At 37.5% G+C, this 18,988-nt stretch overlaps 1 protein-coding gene across 6 annotated transcripts in view; it reads left to right on the top strand.

Annotated features, from left to right (window-relative positions):
* Positions 1 to 18,621, top strand: part of HMGCLL1 (3-hydroxy-3-methylglutaryl-CoA lyase like 1) — a gene marked incomplete at both ends in the record, with an annotated part of 190,321 nt that extends 171,700 nt beyond the window's left edge. For 4 of the 6 annotated variants that reach the window (XM_080806264.1, XM_080806265.1, XM_080806262.1 and 1 more), the window contains 2 exons: positions 13,889 to 14,014; positions 17,646 to 18,621. In XM_080806264.1, the coding sequence (XP_080662390.1) occupies positions 13,889 to 14,014; positions 17,646 to 17,747 (228 nt within the window). The remainder of the gene's footprint in view (positions 1 to 13,888; positions 14,015 to 17,645) is intronic. The other 2 variants (XM_080806266.1, XM_080806263.1) reach the window with 1 other exon arrangement.
* Between the last annotated feature and the right edge of the window lie 367 nt (positions 18,622 to 18,988).

Genomic DNA, 18,988 nt, shown 5'->3' with positions numbered 1-18,988 from the left:
TTGAATTTTAGGTGCTTGGAAGTATTAAAGTTAAAACAAATTCTAAAATATGTTACATGTCATATGGAAGCTTTTGTAATTCTAGTGGTATTTGGCAACCTTACCGCAAATACCAAAAATGCGTGGGTTTGAACCTTTCAAGAGAATCTTCAATAATTTTTTTTTTCTTTAAGCTATGTTTTATAGGTCTTTTTCTTGGCTATTGGCACTGGACTCTGCAGTTGTATGCCATCTAGGAGATTACTGCATGTGGCCTTCCCAAGAAGTTGCTGTGTTTTTATTTAGAATTTACCTGTTGTGTTCAGATGCCAAGGAATGGACCTACCACAGGAATGTGTAACCACAAGTCACAATAGCAGCAGCACTTCATATTTTAATGTTGTCTATGTTTATAATTTTATGACAAAATTAGATGTTACTGAGTAAGCTAAGTGAAACGTGCATTTATAGACAGACTTAGGATTGGATAAAATTCCAAGGGGGCATCAAAGCCAAGAGCTTCACTCACTGTAGAAGGGATTCTTTCTACAACTTTTAGATTGTCTTTTAATAGTTTCAGTGGCAGAAAGATCATTATTTTGAGAGCCGATCACTTAAGTTTAGGCAACATTGAATGGCTACAGAGTTATCTCTCATAATCAAGCAAAATCCACCGCTGTCAATTTTCCTCTGGAATCATATAGAGTATGTCTACTTTCTTGACCACATAATGACCTTGAACTCTGTAACTGCAACTGTTATCTACCTCTGAGTCTTATCAAAGATAAATACCCACAGTTGCCTCAACCATTGATTATATCATATTTTCCAAATATGTTCATTTGCTCCAAACCTGCTTCACCTCCTATATATTTTAATGTAATTATACTTACTTTTTTTTTTTTAAGATTTTATTTATTCATTTGACAAATAGAGATCACAAGTAGGCAGAGAGGCAAGCAGAGAGAGAGAGGAGGAAGCAGGTTCCCTGCTGAGCAGAGAGCCTGATGTGGGGCTTGATCCCAGGACCCTGGGATAGTGACCGGAGCTGAAGGCAGAGGCTTTAACCCACTGAGCCACCCAGGTGCCCCTAATTATACTTACTTTTGTTTTCCTACCTTCTTTGAGTTAACTGGCTTCAACTGGAGGAAAATCTGTTTTGATTTCATGTGTACTCTGCTTTCTCACTTTTCAAGTTATACTTACTACTTAGAAAAATTAACACATTATCATAAATACCTTGTGACATATTCTGACCTATTGTGTGTTTAGAGTAAGCAAGGTTTCTGGTGAGTCATTTATAAATCAGATTGGGGGTACGAGGGTGGCTCACTCGGTTAAGCAACCCCTCTTAATTTTGGCTTAGGTCATGATCTCAGGGTTGTGAGATCAAGTCCTGGGCTGGGCTCTATACCCATTGTTTAAGATTCTCTTTCTCCCTTCCCCTCTCCCCCACCTCTCTTGAGACAGACAGACAGAAAGAAGGAAAGAAAGGAAGGAAGAAAGAAAAGGAGGGAGGAAGGAAGAAAGGGAAAGAGAAAGAAAGGAAGAAAGAAAGAAAAATCAAGCTGAACTTGAACTATTTGAAATGAACAATAAGGACTGAGTGGTAATATTCATGTAGTGATGTAATACTGTGAAATGCTTAAAACTCTATGTAACATATGACAATGTTCAGTTTAATGAACCCTCAGTTTAAATGCCCTAAATATTTCCTAATTAATGGCTGAATAATATGTTAATCAGCTTAGCCATTTCCATTTAAAATTCTGTGTCTCAAGTTTCCCCTGCCCCTCTTTGCCTCTTCTTCTTATGCTCATGCTTAGTGTGAAGGGAGTTTGAGTATCCATCCACCATTGGCCAGGGGTTCCCTCGTCTGATGGCCAGGTTTGAGTGTCCTGTTGTCTTTGAGACTGTCTTGGGTCCCACTTGCCAGGCTCGTTACTTCACCTTTGTTACCCTAGTATCTCAGCCAACTGGGTGGGAGTTTTGAGTCTTGTACTTTCTCCATCATACACATTTGGAATCAGGACCAGTCCCCTGTATTCTAGGGCTCCCCTAAACCTATCTGGAATTTTTATCACCCATTCCCCCAACCACACCCCTGGTACTCAGCAGAGAGGAGGAGTCTTCAATTCAGGGACCTAGGAAGCATGTTGTCGTATCTTTATAAATTATTTCACTATCCCATGGAGGCCAGTCCTTTAGGTTATAAGAATGCTTAACCATGAATTTGAATATTACCAAAGCTATGGATCACCCCAGATGTAAATAAGAAGAAGTAGGTATGCAATGCAAGATTAAAAATTAAAGCTAGTTTTGAATAAGCAGGGATGCTTTAAGAAACAACATGTTAAATATCCCATTTTTTATATCTTTAATGGTTTCCGAGAAAGCAGCTTCTACCTTTCACTGGAGTTGATCCTATATCCCATTCCAGTTAATGGATCATCTTAGTTATTAAGCTAGAAATCACTGTTTTTGTCAATGACACCTCTTTCTTCCATTATTACTCATTCATTTAGACACTATTTTACCTCATAAATGTCAAATTTGTTCCTTAACAAAAATCTTTCCCCCCTCTGCTTAACTTTAAATACTCATCACCAGTGAGTTCATGCATTGCACTAATTTTCTAACAAGTACTTCTACTTACAGATTTCTCAACCTTCTATCCATCTCAATTGTTGCTCCCCTGATAACAAAATTTGAGTAAAACAAATGCTGATGATGTCATGATTGTTCATGAACAGTAAGTAACTCTTTATTTCTTAGGAAATAAAGTTCATCCCCCAGAGAAAAGCTTTAAGGGCCTATCATGATCTGGAGCTGTACTCCTTCCACACCTCAACAGCCCTTACAATACAAGTCACATTAAAATAGTTTCAGTCCATCCTTGGCCTGTTCATCATATGTGCCTTTTCTCAAGCTGTTCCCTCTCTGTAGAATATCTTTTCCCTTACCATCCCCCACTTGTCAACATCCTTCAAGGCCCAAAGCAGAGCCAAACTATTCATCAACCTTTTCACCCTGCCCCTCCCTCCTTGCTCTACTACAAAATATAGGAATGGTCTCACTGGTGTTTCTGAATAGCTCTGTTTGTAATTTTCATAATAGCTACCACACTCTACTTTGCATTATCGTTCTCTGTATTTATGAATCTCTTCCCTGCCAGGTCATTAACTTAATGATGTGTTAGTTACTACTCTTTGTTTCCAAGTAACAGTAGCCAACTCAAGCTACCTTAAGCAAAAAGGAGACTCTGTTATGAGGATACAGGGATGTCCCATGGAAACCTCTTAGAGAAGTATACACACAAGTCAAGAGCAGAGATTTGGATTTTCCACCTGATCCTGCATCTCACCTTACATCACTTACCAAATATGTAACACCATGAATGATCATACTAAATGTTCTGTGGCTTGGTTTTCTCATTTATAAAATGAGGATGATAATAGTACCTACTTCTTGGCTTTATTGTGTGGTTTAAGGCACTTGGCATAGCTCTAATTAAATGTTACTTCAAAAACAAAGGGAGGAAATGAAGCTGGACCTCAGAAAGACTGAAAAGTCGTCTGGAATTCAGGTGACATTTCCAATTCAGTGATGCTTCCTTTTCCCTCTTACTGTAGACTCAATTTCTCTACTTCCCATTGCTCGTAGAAAAAGCTGCTTGTCCATACCTCATATGCTGTACATCTCACTTTTTAGAAAGGTAGATTCTGTCTTTGTTTCTGTTCTAAATTCTGGCAGAGGAGACTATGATTAACCCAACTTAGGTCCATGAATGGCACTGAGGATTAATGAGAAATCACTGAACAAACAAACAGGTTCCAAGAACCCATCTTTATAAGAAGGCAGTATGAAGAGTAGGAGGTTTAGGGAGAAAACAAAGACGGTAGTGAACCACTGCATGGTTTCATTTATTTTAGTAACCTCCTTATGCAGTTCTGTATTTCCAGTTGAATTATAACAATACATGGTAATAAAGGAACTTGATACATTTGCCCGCAGGCTTTGCTATTGCATTCATTGTTCTTTTAGGTGCCTTATTTGTTCAAATCTTTCAGAAATATTTGTGTAATAACTCATCATGTTCTAGAGTGCTATGCCATGTGTGGAGCCTATAATAGAGTGAGATAGAGGAACTCTCTTGCCCTCATATAGTTTGTATATGTTACCTGCTATTTTGACTCCCCCTCTCCTACCAAAATTTGGTCCTCCCACTAACCCAAGCCCTTCTTGGTTTGTAGTAACACTGCAACACCTAATTCTTATCAAGCATCACTGCGCTCTCATTCTGTAACTTTTTTACTTAATATTTAGTTGCATATTTACACTATTGCATAGACCTCACACTAACATTAATTTGTAATTGAAGTTATTTGCCTCCTACCAGTGAAATTCCAAAAACATGAAGGTTGACGTTCTAGATCTATCTATAGAATAATGGCTTCTGTGACTTTCGGTAGCCCCACTAGGAACTCGGGAGCTTAGTTCCCTTTAAATCAATTAATCAGTCATAAGGAAAATTGACTAAATTATCTAGTTGTAAAAATCTGGGATTTATAGATTCTTATTAAAATGTCACTTACATGTGTATAAGGTACAACTTTTTTATTGTTTACATGGTGTTATTTATTGATCTGTTCCCATTTCTTCCTCCTCATTATGCATCTACCTCTGTGCACACATCTAAGAGTGTGGTTAGTGGAAGGTAGGACTGTTCCAAGAGAAGCTAGTGTCAGGGATCTAGAAATGATATAATTTCTGAACTTCCAGCAGATTAGCTCAATTACTGTTTCTGAGAGTATTGATCATTCATTGCCCTGAAGAGTTCATGGTCTGTGTTCCTTCATATCTCCATACCTCATCCATCCTCTCCTCTCAACCTACTTCAAAGGATAGTATTCTCCACTAATTTCTAGCTCAACCCATGTTTCTGCCCTAATCCCAAACCCATCCACATTCTTCAAGGTTTTTTTCTCTGTGAATTTTCTCTTCTATGTATGGTATCATTCTTTACTTCCATTTACTTACCTCTATCCCTTAAAGCTTCCCAGTTACAGGTCTCAAATATCCTCCTTATGTCTCCATTCTTATACCCACAACTATGCCCTGGTTTTCTTCTTTATCACCATATGTCTTCTGACCCTATACTCGACACATAGTTGTTAAGAGTCAACATTTGCTGAGTCTTATGTGCCAACCTATGTGATGAGCACTTCCATGGAAGATTCCACTGAGTCTTCAACAAGTCCATGATTCAGTACTATTATACTCATCTTACAGTTGGTGGGACAGAGAAGTAACATCAACATCACACAGTTAACAAGAAGCAGAACAGGTCCAAATACAAGTGTCCTGAAACTGATTTTTTAAGCACTAGGCTGTGTGTCTTCCATTCGTTTTTCAATTAATTGCCAGCTCTTCCAGTCTGATCTCTGCTGAAACCATCCAACTAAAAATTTGTCAGTTTTATAAATACAGTAGATTTTTCTCAGCTACTTTCCTTAAGTAGGTGAAGTATTCATCACTGTGGTGTAATTATTTAGAGAAACCTTGGGGCACCTGGGTGGCTCAGTTGGTTAAGTGTCTGACTCTTGATCTTGGCTCAGGTCATGATCTCAGGGTCATGAGATCTAGCCCCATGTCGGACTGAATACTGAGCATGGAGCCAGCTTGAGATTTTCTCTCACCCTCCTCTCTCTCTCTCTCTCTCAAAAAAAAAAAAAAAAAAAGAAAAGAAAAGAAAAGAAAGTTTTCCTACTCTGGCTTGTGACATTGTACCTCCTGAACAACTTGTCTCTTTCACTAACTCACCTTCTTTCTTCTACCTCCAAAAGGTGATTGTTAACTAAATACTAGAATTCAAATCTCTGATATTCTTATTCCTGTCAAGTTTCTTCAGAGAAAAAGTGGAATAAATCAAGATAATTTTTTAAATCTTAATTGCTCTAAAAGGTAACTGCCTAAAAAAAAGAAGAGCAATATTTCATGGGCATGTAAATGTATTATGGGTATATAAAAGTAAAGGTAGGGAAACTACAGCACAAAGAGCAGTTGAATGGAATTGAGAATATATTATTATAATGTCTTTCCATACATGTGGAATGGATAGATGAAGGTAGACCTATTTAAGTTTATATTGTAAACCTTAAAGTAACTACTGAACAATTTAAAGAGGTAGAAATATTAAGTCAGTAGAAGAGAGAAAATGGAAGCATTAAAAAAAATATTCAACAAAGGATAGAAAAGACAAAAAAAAAAAGAATAGAAAATAGCTGGAAAAGGTAGATTTTAATCTATGTCATCAGTTGGTGTATTAGTTCTAATTGGCTGATAAAACTGCACACCCCAAAATGAAGAATGGCTCAAACACATGGATACTTACCCCTCACTGAACATGTTTTTGTCAGTGGGTATCTCTCCTCCAGGTGGTAATTCATGGGCTCAGGCTTCTCCCATTTTTTGGCTCACCATTCCCTAAGGCCTCCTTGTCATCTGCATTTGACTATTGACACAATTTCTGAGAAGAAATATTTTAGAAATAGCCTGTATCTTTCTGCTTACGCATCATTGGCTAGCCTACAGTCACGTAACCACATGTAAGTTAAAGGGCAATTTGCTTATGCCACCTAGCTAAATCCCAGAAGAAGAGGAAACAATTTCTTTTTGCTGAAGAGCCAGCACTATCTGCAATAGATCAACAGATAAATCAGAAGGTTATTTTCAAACTTTATTACGCATAAAAGTCACCTTGGAGTATGAAATAATGCAAGTACTTTGACTTTACGAGAAAAAAAATCAGTTTTGGGGATAGACAACAGAAATCTGCCTTTTTTAACTATGACTGTAGGGAACTCTGATACTCAGGTGGTCCCATTTTGAGCAACACGGTGCAAAGCAATATGGCACCACCGAGGACTGGACCAAGATATACCGACATCCTCGAGAACCAGTTCTTCCCTAGAAGAACCAGAGTTTCTTCCCACTCAAGTATGTTCTGGGGAGTAGCAGCTTCTGCAGAATTTAGAAAGTGTTAGAAATGTAGAAATGCAGAAGCTCAGGTCCCACCTCAGACATCATAAATGCTCATTCTTTTGTTTGGGTTTCTTGTAGGTTTTACATATAAGTGAAATCATATGGTTTTGTCTTTCTCTGTCCCATTTCCTTCACTTCATGTAATACCCTCTAGTCAGACATTGTAAGTGGAATCTTATGCTCATTCACATTTGAGGGGGGCTGGCTTAATTATTTGTGCCAGTAGGTTAGAGGGAATAGATGGTTACTGAAGAAGTGCAGTTGAGGAGCAAAAGCCTCTCAAGAACAGGCAGAAGTAGAGGATTCCCAGAGGAACCATCTCTAGAATTTGCACTGAAACCAGGAAGTGAGAAAGGCCAGTATGGTTTTGAGGTCTTGTTCTGGCAGAAGAAGGGGATGGTGATGAAACAAGGGTACACATGACATGTGTGGTATGTATTTATTAGGGAGGATAAAAAAAATTCTTAGAAACACGAACAATGCCAAGCATGGTTGTCATCCTCTCCTATCTTCCAGTTTCTTAAGATTTTATTTATTTGACAGAGAGAGAGAAAGAAAGCACAGAGGGAGAGGGAGAATCAAGTTTCCTGCTGAGCAGGGACACTGACATGGGGCTCCATCTCAGGACCCTGGGATCATGACCTGAGTTGAAGGCAGACATTTAACCCACTGAGCTATCCAGGAACCCCTATCTTCCAGTTCTTATCATTTTTCTATACAATTACAAATTCATTAAAAATATTTAAAGATTTCATAGTAGTCTATCTTATATAATCTGTTAACTATTTCCCTATTATTGGACATTAACATATGGCCTTTTTTCTCCAATTATAAATCATGCTACAAAGAATATCCGTCCTTGAACAATAATCTATAATTAAAGTTTCTGGCTATTTTCTTGGGATAGCTTCCTAGGAAAAAATCCTTTGGACAATCAGCATTTGCTTTCTCAAAAGCCTCTTACCAGTACATTGTGTAGAGACTTTTCAGAAAGTTGAAAAAAAAAAACTTAAGAAAATGAAGCCTTTTGATTGGTCAATATTCTCTTCCTAATTCATACCTTGCCTCCTGGTGTTATTATATGGATTAAATGAAACAATGCACGGGAGTGTTTAGTCATCATGTGCCTGGCAGACAGTCAATGTTAATGAAATGTTAATAATTAACACTGGACAGTAGGGCCCGGCTATTTGCATTCTTCCTCTGTCTTACACTGTTTGAAGCAGGAGATAGTGCTTATCCTCCTGGAGCTTCAGTCTCCTCATCAGTAAAATGGGCATGGGTTCCTACGCATTTCAGCCTGATTTCGCGTGGCTTTATCGTATGTAAGGCCTAAAGCACAGGATCTGTGACAAACTAAGCATTCAATCAATGTTCATTAATAGTCTATTATTCTCTTACTGAAATTGAGAATTCCTTTTTTAAATCTGTTTATCTGTTTCCTTACCCCCCGTGTCTATGTACATAGTCCCATTTCTATCTCCGTTTGAAATACACTTAATGATGCAAAGAATATAATCTATCTCATTATGTGTAATAAGGCAGAGAAGAATGAAACATGTAGGAAAACATTCTCAAAGAGGAAGGAGGTTACATGAAAGTGTCCCAATAGCTTAGTTATCCCCCAACAGCAGTATATATGCCTGTCATTATTTACATACCAATTTGGTATATATCTCACTTAATTTAAACCCTGGGCTTAATTCATGTATGCTAACTGTTCATTATCAGTTATGTACATAATATGTTACATTCCCAGTACCCATGAATGCAAATAGTGTTATTTCTCAGGTGGTAGCATAACTCAATATACAGTAACCGTTTAGAGTGGTGGTTGAGAAGTAACTCAAGGCAAGATCTGGGCTTAGTGGCAAGAGTGCCCTGTTCCATTAGCATTATCTGGCCTGATGACCAGAAGACAAGTAGCACCGTATGCTTGGATAATCGCAATCCTCTGTTGGAGGGTATACTGGCTTAGAAATGGCTGAGACAACTACTAGAAAAAGGAGTATATTTTTAATATTTATCCCATATGAACATTTGCCTTTTCTCCCGAGGAACTAAAATTGAAAAAATAAGTACTTTACACCATCAGAAAGATCTCCTTTTAAATTAAATCTAACATTACAGATTCTTTTAAAGAAAAAGTTGATCTTAGAGGGGAAAGAAAGTAGATGTCATTTCAAAACTTAACATATCAAAATTTTATGTATTTCTTAAGATTTTAGTATCCACAATACCTAAAACTTGAGATTTCATTAAACATTTTGAAATCATGAAAATATGGGACATTATAAGCTTTGCAAAATGATTTGACTTGGCTTAAGGATTTCTCATTTTCTTTGGGAAATAAGTACTTACAGCACTAAGAAAAAGTCAAGTTGTGCTTTTCGTTAGCATATCATCATGGTCTGGGCATCTAAGCACTACACAAGATTAATTCTACACAGAGCTCACCTAAGATTGTAGCACTGAATGATGGGCTCATGGTTTATCTACAATTTACCATTTCCCAGAAAAAGTGGCTACTAGTATTTTATTCATTTTTCTCAGCCCCTAAATCCAAGCATGTAGAGCATACGTAACTAAACTCAACAAGTTTATCATTTCCTGGTCACTGGATTAGTAGCTTTAATCATGAGCTTGGAGGAAGGTGGGAGCCAAGGATACCGCAACACTTTGAGTTCTGGGTTTGTTTTAGTTTAGGGAGGACTACTAGTTCCCTTAGCTCTGAAGAAAATGGTTTCTAGTTTAATAACAATATGCTACTTCTCAGTGACAAAATATATAATTTTGATTTCTAACGCTAAACTCCCTGAGCTACAGGATTTTGTATGGATTCCAAGTCCCTGGTGCAAAGAATGCACTTCATAAACATGTTCACGTCAAAGGAGGACTAATAAAAAATATATTAAACCACAGTTTTTATTCTATGCCATTAGTAAAAGTTTCCTCATTTGAAAAGAAAATAGTTATTTGTATAATATAAAGCGATTTATTTACATGTTTGTCATTTGGAGTGGCTGGAACACAGTGGGGTCAAATGCTTGGCTTTAACTCGGATTTTGAAGCGACATTGCCACCTTGTGGTTTCTCATCTAAAGATGTACTTTTCCTTCAAAACAAGCAAGTGCTGTGTTTTTCAATCTATGGTGCAAAAACCTGCTCTTGTGCACGTGTGCACACACACACACACACACACACCCTGGGAACACACTCATACATGCACACAGACCCATACCCCTGGGAATGTGAAAGCCTGAAAATAGTGGTTTGTGTTTGGAGACACAGAAAAAGGAGTATCTACAAAACATTTTTTAATGAAGACAATTTCTTGTATAATAAAATCATCTAAGATCCCGTCTATTATCTTCAAATACATGATATTAGAGAACATAGTGGCATGTACTATTAATATTATTTCAGTAAGTACAAAAATTGTCCCTCTATTACCATCAAGAATCAGTGAAGAGAATAAATGGGTTTTTTTTGTTTGTTTGTTTTTCCCTATTCCGTCAAGAACTTGTTTACATCCTAGTATGCATCATTTCCAATGGAACAGGGAAGTAGAAGAAAACGTACATCATAAAACCAAATTTTCATAGTTGCCAAGTTTCAAAGAAGATTATTATTATTTTTTTAATATTTATTTATTTGAGAAAGAAAGAGTGCACAAGGTCATGTGAGGGGAGTGGAAAGAGGACAGAGAGAGGGAGGGAGGGAAAGAGAGACTCTCAAGAAGACTCCCGCTGAGCACGGAGCCCCCTCTGGGTTCCATCCTACAACCCTGAGATCATCACCTAAGCCGAAACAGAGTCAGATGCCTGACTGACTGAGCCACCCATGTGCTCCTAAAGCAGCTTATTTAAAAATTAGATCATAGCTTAGTATATGGGTAGTATTATCCATTAAGATTTATTTCTAGGAATAGAACTGCACATTTAATAGAGGTCAGAATTTAGGAGATACTGCATAAAAAGTGCTTTTAAAGTAGTACAGTGGGTTTTTTTTTAAGAGAATTTAAAAGGCATTAATATCTTAATGTTCTACTTCATAGGTAATGTATATAATAAACTCTTCGAATTTGCTTTAGAGCCACATAGTGCATAAAATTGATTCAGTTAACTTGGGAATAGAGCTTACTGATAGAAATTGCGCAGGTCTATTGCCCTTCTGATTCTAGGAAAGAGGGAAAGTCCCTTTTCCAGGTAACCTTTCACTCAGATCGCGTCTTATTTAACAATTTTGTATACAGATTAACCCTGCAGTCTCACACCCTAGGAAGATCATTTAGTTGCAAAATAATGATGTTAATCAAGAAAATGAGTCTTGGATTCATTTATGTTCATTCTTCTTTCCATACTGTTATTCTACTACAGGTGAAAGTTTACAGAAACTTTTTATGCTTTATATATAATTAGCATTCATTGTGAAAGAATTGGAAAATAAAGATAAAGAATTAAAATAAACAAAATAACATAAATTAAAAATTAAAATTAATTAATTAATTAATAATGTGCTATAATCACAACACCCAGTGATCACCGCTATTAACTGTTTTGGTCTACCATTAAAAAAAAATTTTTTTTTTTAAACCTTATAGGCCTTGATGTAGGTATCTTAAGTCTCAAAGGGAAATCTAAAAGAATGGTTCAAAAAGCACAGTCCCTTTGGTATGACAGAGACACAGAAACCAACTGAAAGAGCTGCTAAAAACCAAAGCTCAAACAACCTGATCCCCAAAATATATAAAGTAATATTGGATTCTAAACCAAACTGAAAAAAATACCTTGCTTGAGTCCCTACTGATAAAAAATGATGTTTGAATAAATAGAGGAGAACATTACGTCCAAATGGGAGGATTCCAAGTGATCTGTAGATACTCTCTGCCTCTAAGTGTGAGCACACAGTCACTTTTCTCCAGAGAGTACAGTATGGAAAGTGGGGAGTGGAGGCTTCCTTACTTCAGAACCCTGACAAACACTACCTCAGCCAGGTGATCAAGGTGCTTATCAGTCATAAATCTTGTTGACAGCGTGTGTACCCTTAATATGATGTATTGAGAATGGCATTTCACCTTTGTGGCCTGCCTTGAAGTATTTCAGAATTCTAGTCTAGCCATTAGAAAAACATCAGACAAACCCAGACTGAAGGACAGACAAGAACATTAAGTTCAAAATAAGGAAATCGGAATCACGTATGGACTATAATAATACCGTACTGATACTGGTCCCTCAGCTGGGACAGGTTCACCATGATCATGTAAGATAATGTAACAATATGGGAAACTAGGTACATTGTCTATGGAGATGCTCTGTTCTCCAACAATTTCCCGAAGATCTGAAGCTCTTCTAAAATAAAAAGTTAATCAAAAAGAAAAACAAGGGGTACCTGGGTGGCTCAGAGGGTTAAACCACTGCCTTGGGCTCAGGTCATGATCTCAGGGTCCTGGAATCCAGCCCCGCATCTGGCTCTCTGCTCAGCAGGAAGACTGCTTCCTGCCACCACCCCCTGCCCCCGCCTCTCTGCCTGCTTGTGATCTTTCTCAATTTGTCAAATAAATAAAATCTTTAAAAAAATATATATTAAGAAAGAAAAGAAAAACAAAAAGAAGTGTGATGCTCAGATTGGTAGTGAGCGCAGCATCTGTGATCTTGTGAAAAACTCAGAATCTTAAGACTGAGCGCAGGTCTTGTGAGACTGACTCTGGAGATGTAGCCACAATGTAGGGTTCCAATCCTGTGAATGCAAACAGCTGACCTAGCATGCTGCCTAAGATCTCTGCTTTCAGGGGCTTCTCATTTTAGCAGAAGTCATGTTACTTTTTTTCTTTAATATCCGGGAGCTGAGTAACCAGATTATGCCTCTTGGTAGCTTCTGATCATCCAAATGTCACCCTTTACAGAAATAGGACATCCCTGCCTCACTTCTCCAGTCTTCTCCAATCCTGATTTTCAGGGCTCCTTTCAGGCCCCACTGTAATCATGTCCTTGAGGACATTCCAGCTCACACATATCCTCTACCTCTGATATCCCCACACACATGATCTGTAACAATCTATGTTTCCAGAAGCCATAAATCCCAGTGTGAATTTTCTGGAGACAGAGACAACCTTGTGCCAATTTTGTGATCCTGCTGTACTTTAGTTTCTTCATCTGTGATTTGGGGATGATAGAAGGAGATCTACCTCATGGGTCTTTTTTGTGAAGATTATGAGTTACTACTCACAAGATGTTAGGAATAATCCCAGCCCTTAATGAGGACTCAGTAAATGTGAGATGGTGCTGGTAGAGGTCTTGCCTTCCAAATAGCTCTTTGCTTCTCCCAAAGCAGCAGGGTTGGGTATGCAAAATAATGGCTCAGTAAAGAACAAGTGAATTGAAAGGGTGAATTAAGCCCTCAAAAATCCTATTTCAAACACAGTGACCCTACCACTACCACCAGTCTTCCAAGGCACCTTGACTTTGAGTTAGAGTATTAGAAGTGTTTTGTGTTTACATAACAGTATTAGGGTCGAATTGGAGAATTGGTTGGAGAATCTATACAACCTGGGAATGAATTCGTCTTACTTCAAGCTTCACCCCCTACAGTTGTGTGGTTATCAATGAATAACACCACTTCAGTTTTGATCTAAGATTACTCTACTTCCTGAGATCCATTGAGTTTCTGTTAGCCTAAAAGACAAGATTAGGTAGAAAAGAAATCAGCATCCCGGGGACTTTTCTAGCAGCAGGTGAGTAAGCGAGTATGTTTGGATAACGGGTTTAGATTTTGCTTATTTGCTCTTTGGAACAGGTTAAATAGAAATTCAACAATTTACGTGCCGTGAATAGACAAGCCCTGAGTGTTCTGGTTTGTTTTCCAGATGGGGATTAATGTGGTGGACTCAGCAGTATCCGGATTAGGTGGCTGCCCTTATGCAAAGGGTGCTTCTGGGAACGTAGCCACTGAGGATTTGATATATATGCTTAATGGCTTGGGGCTCAACACAGTAAGTCACTTAACATATTTTAATATTCATGTATGCCTTTCAGATACAAATGGGAATGTGTCTCAGATTTGGGAAGCAATTTTGAGGTCAAAGTTTTACTACCCTTTTGCTGTTTGCTAAAGTGCACAGTGGGAAAATACAGTAAAAACTCTTTAGGGGCTTTATAAAGTAACTGATTGCTGTGGCTCCATCATCAATAATGCTACCATTTCACATTTTTATAGTGCTTCATGACCTCCGAAGTACTTTTTCATGTATCATCTGATTTGATTTCACAAACTGAGTGAGAGCCTGTGTCTCTGCCGTTAGGATTGTTGTTTTGGTGCTTTGGTTTGGGATGGATGTTTTCCTAGGAGGAAACAGAGATCTTGATTTTCTTGCAGTAACAACTAGGGCTTCTGGAAAAGAGCCCAAGGCACTATTGGAATGGTCAGAAAAGAGGAGAGCTTAACACTACTTAGCATGGGAGACAGTGGACAGCAAGAACTGTCTCTTAAATAAAAGTTCCTGGAAAGTCACATCCTCTATGGCATCCACATAATTTAGTACTTTGTTTTGTCACATGCTTGTTAACATTACTAATTAGTCTGTAAGGCAGATTTGGGGAGAAAGGGGGCAAAAATATAGAAGAAAAAAGTTCACAGATGATTAGAAGTTCAAAATATTTTCTGAGATGTCAAAGCATCATCTGGATTACAACAGGGAAGCTTTTCTCTCTCTTCACTATACTTACATGAAAGCTCCTGCAGTACCATTTTCCTGTAGTTTCCATTTCCACACCATTTTTTTTCTCACCTCTACTCCTGGCTCTTGCTTCCATCACCACTCCGATGCCCTTACTCCCCATACTCAGTTTCACCTGGAGAGTGAGCTGCTCCCAACCACTGAAGTCTTCTAGTGTCTCCCTGCCTAACCCCCAGGCTCCTGCTGTTGGGTTCCTCACCTTATGACTTCCATGCCAACCTGTGTACTTCTACCTCTGAACCTACCCTGAGGTGGTATCAGGATCTTATTTCTGTGTTTAGCTTTCCCTGCAGCCAGCGAGCAATTAACAGCTATGCGTGTTACATAGAGATGCTCAGTAACATTCACTGGGAGATGGGTGTCGCTTGGAATAAACATCAAAAACTATTGCCTGTCTTTCCTGGTTAGGGGTAGCTATTATTTCATTTACAGTAGAATTGTATCGCCATGACAAAAACTGAGGCAAATTAGATTCTTTCTTGGAGGTTTAGATGAGTGAACTGATCTCAGCTGATGATTTGATACCTATTATGTATCAGGTCATGTTCTAGAACTTGAGGACTGAAATGCACATAAACCATGGCTTCATTCCTAAGAATTCAAAATTTAAGGAGAGAATGGTTACATGGGGTAGGATATAAAATTCAACGAGCTACCCAGATTAACAAGCCAAGATTCTCTGTAGAATCTAATGTTACTATGGCTACCATGCCAAGTCACTTACCAAGAGCCACTAATTTGACTTGCAAGATATTTTGGTTCTTTGTTCTTTAATACCCATGCTATAGCTATGTCAGCACAATTCCTTAGTTCTTTCCTGGGTATTCAGTTCTCCACCCTGGTGTGTAGAACTTCTGACTTGCCTCTAAATTCATTTTCCATGTTACCATCAGAGGATGTCATCCAAAATACAAATGAGAATATGCCTTGTTTCTGCTTGAGCTGTCATCAGTGGATTCTTATTTCCTATAAAGCAAAGCTGTGTTCTCTCACCTAATATGGCCTATTCATGCCTTTACAGGTCATCTTTGCCCATCATTCTACATACAGCATGGCGGTTTTTTTTTTTGTTTGTTTGTTTTGTTTTGTTTTGTTTTTAAGATATTTTGTACTATTCTTCTGCTTGCAGTGCTCCCTCTGTCCCCTTTCTCAACAACTCATACTCCCAAGCAAGACTCAGGTCAGAATTTACCCTTCCCCACACCCTTTCCAAACACACTCCTCTCTACTTTCTTTTCCTCATTGGGTTTACTGCCCCATCGTCAGCCCTCATAATCATCTGGGCATATCTCTATCAGTCATTTTAATTGTAATACAGGAACCCCCCCTCAACAGGGGTCCGTATCACCTGCTTGATGCTCAACAGTCTGAGGACAGAAATCTCATTTTACATGGGGTTTTTGAAAACCTAGAACATATCATAGTTCATGAGACATATTTAAGCACCTGGCAAATTATTCAATAATAAATGCAATGTTATTATATAATGATATCTTTTAGGTAAAATGATAAAGGCAAAAGTGATTTTTTTTCCAATATAAAATGTCTGCAAATCCCAGTGCATACTTATCAATGGAATTCTTGGAAAGCAAAGAACACTGGTGACTAATATCTTTCTAGAGTCCTTTGCTGGACTCTATCTTTGCTATCAAAATGATAGGTACATGTAGCTAATTATTCATAAAACTTAAATAGGATTCCATTTAAGATGTCAACCAAGATGTGCTTAACATATTCTACCTATAGCTGTTCCCAGGACAGGACAATCTCAAACCAAAGCAAATGTTGAGACCTGAAGAACAACTTTATAGCAAAAAGACAATGAGAATCCTAAGTATCATTTTACAAAATAATTTTCTTGACCATTCTCAAAAAGAGAGAAGTAAACTACAAAGGAACATGGCTCTAAAAGTTTCTAGAGAGAATTGACTGTACTAGAACGATGATCTCCTTATGATCACTGTTATGAAATGGTCCTGTATTTTTATTTGTCTCTTTTAAGAAAACGACAGACTTACATAAATATTAAGAACTACTTAATAGTAAGGAAGCCTGAGTCTGTTCAGTTTTAAGTCAACATTGTTTCTATTCCATGGTAAGGTAAGACATAGGAGTTTATGAAATGCTACCTGAGGGCAAATCTCTGGGTAATCCACCTAATGCTCTACCTCCCCTATAGTGACAGCTGAGATGCAGAGTGGAGACCTCGATGGGGATCTTTTGTTACATGGGGCCCAGGAGATGAGGAGCATGCCCTGAACTTGGCCTTCATACCCAACTTTCATGGATTTACCTAAGCTTTTGTTGATCCTGTTTATGCTTTCAAACAGTACAGCTTCTCAGGCAAACAAGTTCCAGATGTGTACTAATACTACTCCATTTTATTTGACCTACAACTACTTCCCTCAATATTATACTGGTAGTGTTTCTGAATACCGATAAAATTATACATTTACTTTTCCTGTATTGCTCATAGGCTTATCAAGTTGTTTCTTTATATAGTAAAAAGGTTCTTTCTTAAGTCATTATCTATGAACGCCTCCAAACCCTACTAATTTTAATTGCTCGCCACTGGTATTTTGTAGATTGTTTCTAGTTCTGTTATTGTCCTTCCTAGAATTCAGATACCACCCTGAATTATGTGGAGTTTTTTTCAGGTATGGCTGGCCTATGATTTCATTTAAAAGTCAGATTCAAGATATGCTTTAATAAAACATAAAAATCTAAAATCTGCTGATTGTGTGATTCATGAAGAAGACAAATGTTACTCTCAAATCAACAATGAGTAACATTTTGTTTGACAATTTCAAATTGTTAGTTACTAATAAAATGGAAAGAAATCTGTTTTCTCCCTAATCCACCTGGTATCCGTACTTTCCCTTAACAGGGTGTGAATCTTTACAAAGTGATGGAAGCTGGGGACTTTATTTGCAAAGCTGTGAATAAAACCACAAACTCTAAAGTAGCACAAGCCTCCTTCAATGCTTGACTTTGATGAACCTGTGACTCAAGGCTGAGAAGATCCATTTCAGCTACAGATACTCATCTGAAAATCATTACTGTCAACTTGTTCTGTAATGTGAAGTAATAGACAAGAGTGAGAAAAATATAATTTTAAAGAATATTACTGGATGGATTACAAAATCGGTGGAAAGCAGTACCAATCATTGGTAAATTGCAAGCTGAAGCTACATAATACAATTTGTAGACATGCTTTTGAATTTGGAGAAAAGTCTACTCTTGCTCTTATAGAAATAACTTTTTAATTTAGTAGATGTGAAAATTGACTTCAGATTTCCCTAAGTATCAAATACTGTGTTAATACTTAATCAAGCTGGCTTAGCACAGTATACATATTGTCAGTAGTTTATGAGCTCCTGCATAGTGTGCAAAGTGTGTGGCCTTGATATGCATTATGCCTCTGGATCTTAACTTTCCATTTGCCAAGTCAGTTAAATTATGGACCAAGCGCCAAATCTCCATCTGACCGTACATAATTTTTAGCAATAGAACTTTTATATTTCTAGTATGGTTAACATCTGTTAACTATTTCAATGACTTTATCTTGTTCCAAGAGGCTGTGGTCAATGGCAAGACGCCATATCCTGGAAACATTACGACCTCCCATGTTTGTTATATGTATCCAGTTTACCATATTTTCTCTTTCATCAGTAAAAACCAGGATGGTGTTACTCAACTCTTGAAAAATATAAGGTCTGACTTTCATCTCAATGTCTCAGTTGCAGTGCTGAGAATAGATTGATACATATATTATAATCCACTTTGGTAATTTTCAGATCACATCCAAATTGCCAAAGGAAAGGTCATTGTAACCCTAAGGATATTAAGGCAGTTTTTAATTGAAAAACAAACAAAACAAAACAAAAACAAAAACAACTGTTTTCCATTGATTCAGGTCTACTTTGATTAAATCACATCATTTTTTTTGGTTGACGTTATGGTTATTTTTAATGTTGAAATGACTGAAATTTTATCTCTTGTAATAGAAATCATTGCCAGAAATAACAAAAATTAATATATCAAAATTGAGAAGAGGAGCAGGGAGACTACGTTAAGAAAAAAACATTTCTTTAACCTATGCAAATCACAAGGGGACAGTATTATTAAATATGGGTCTGAACCATCAGTTCTATTATTTATGTAGACTTCTCCAGTAATACTTAGTGATCTTATCCTTGAATAAATTTGAATATAACTTTAAATATGAAA

Source organism: Martes martes, assembly GCF_963455335.1.
Source record: "Martes martes genome assembly, chromosome: 6".
NCBI classification, from domain to species: Eukaryota; Metazoa; Chordata; class Mammalia; order Carnivora; family Mustelidae; genus Martes; species Martes martes.
Note: the sequence above shows the minus strand (reverse complement) of the source record. Positions and strands in the feature narration are given on the sequence as shown.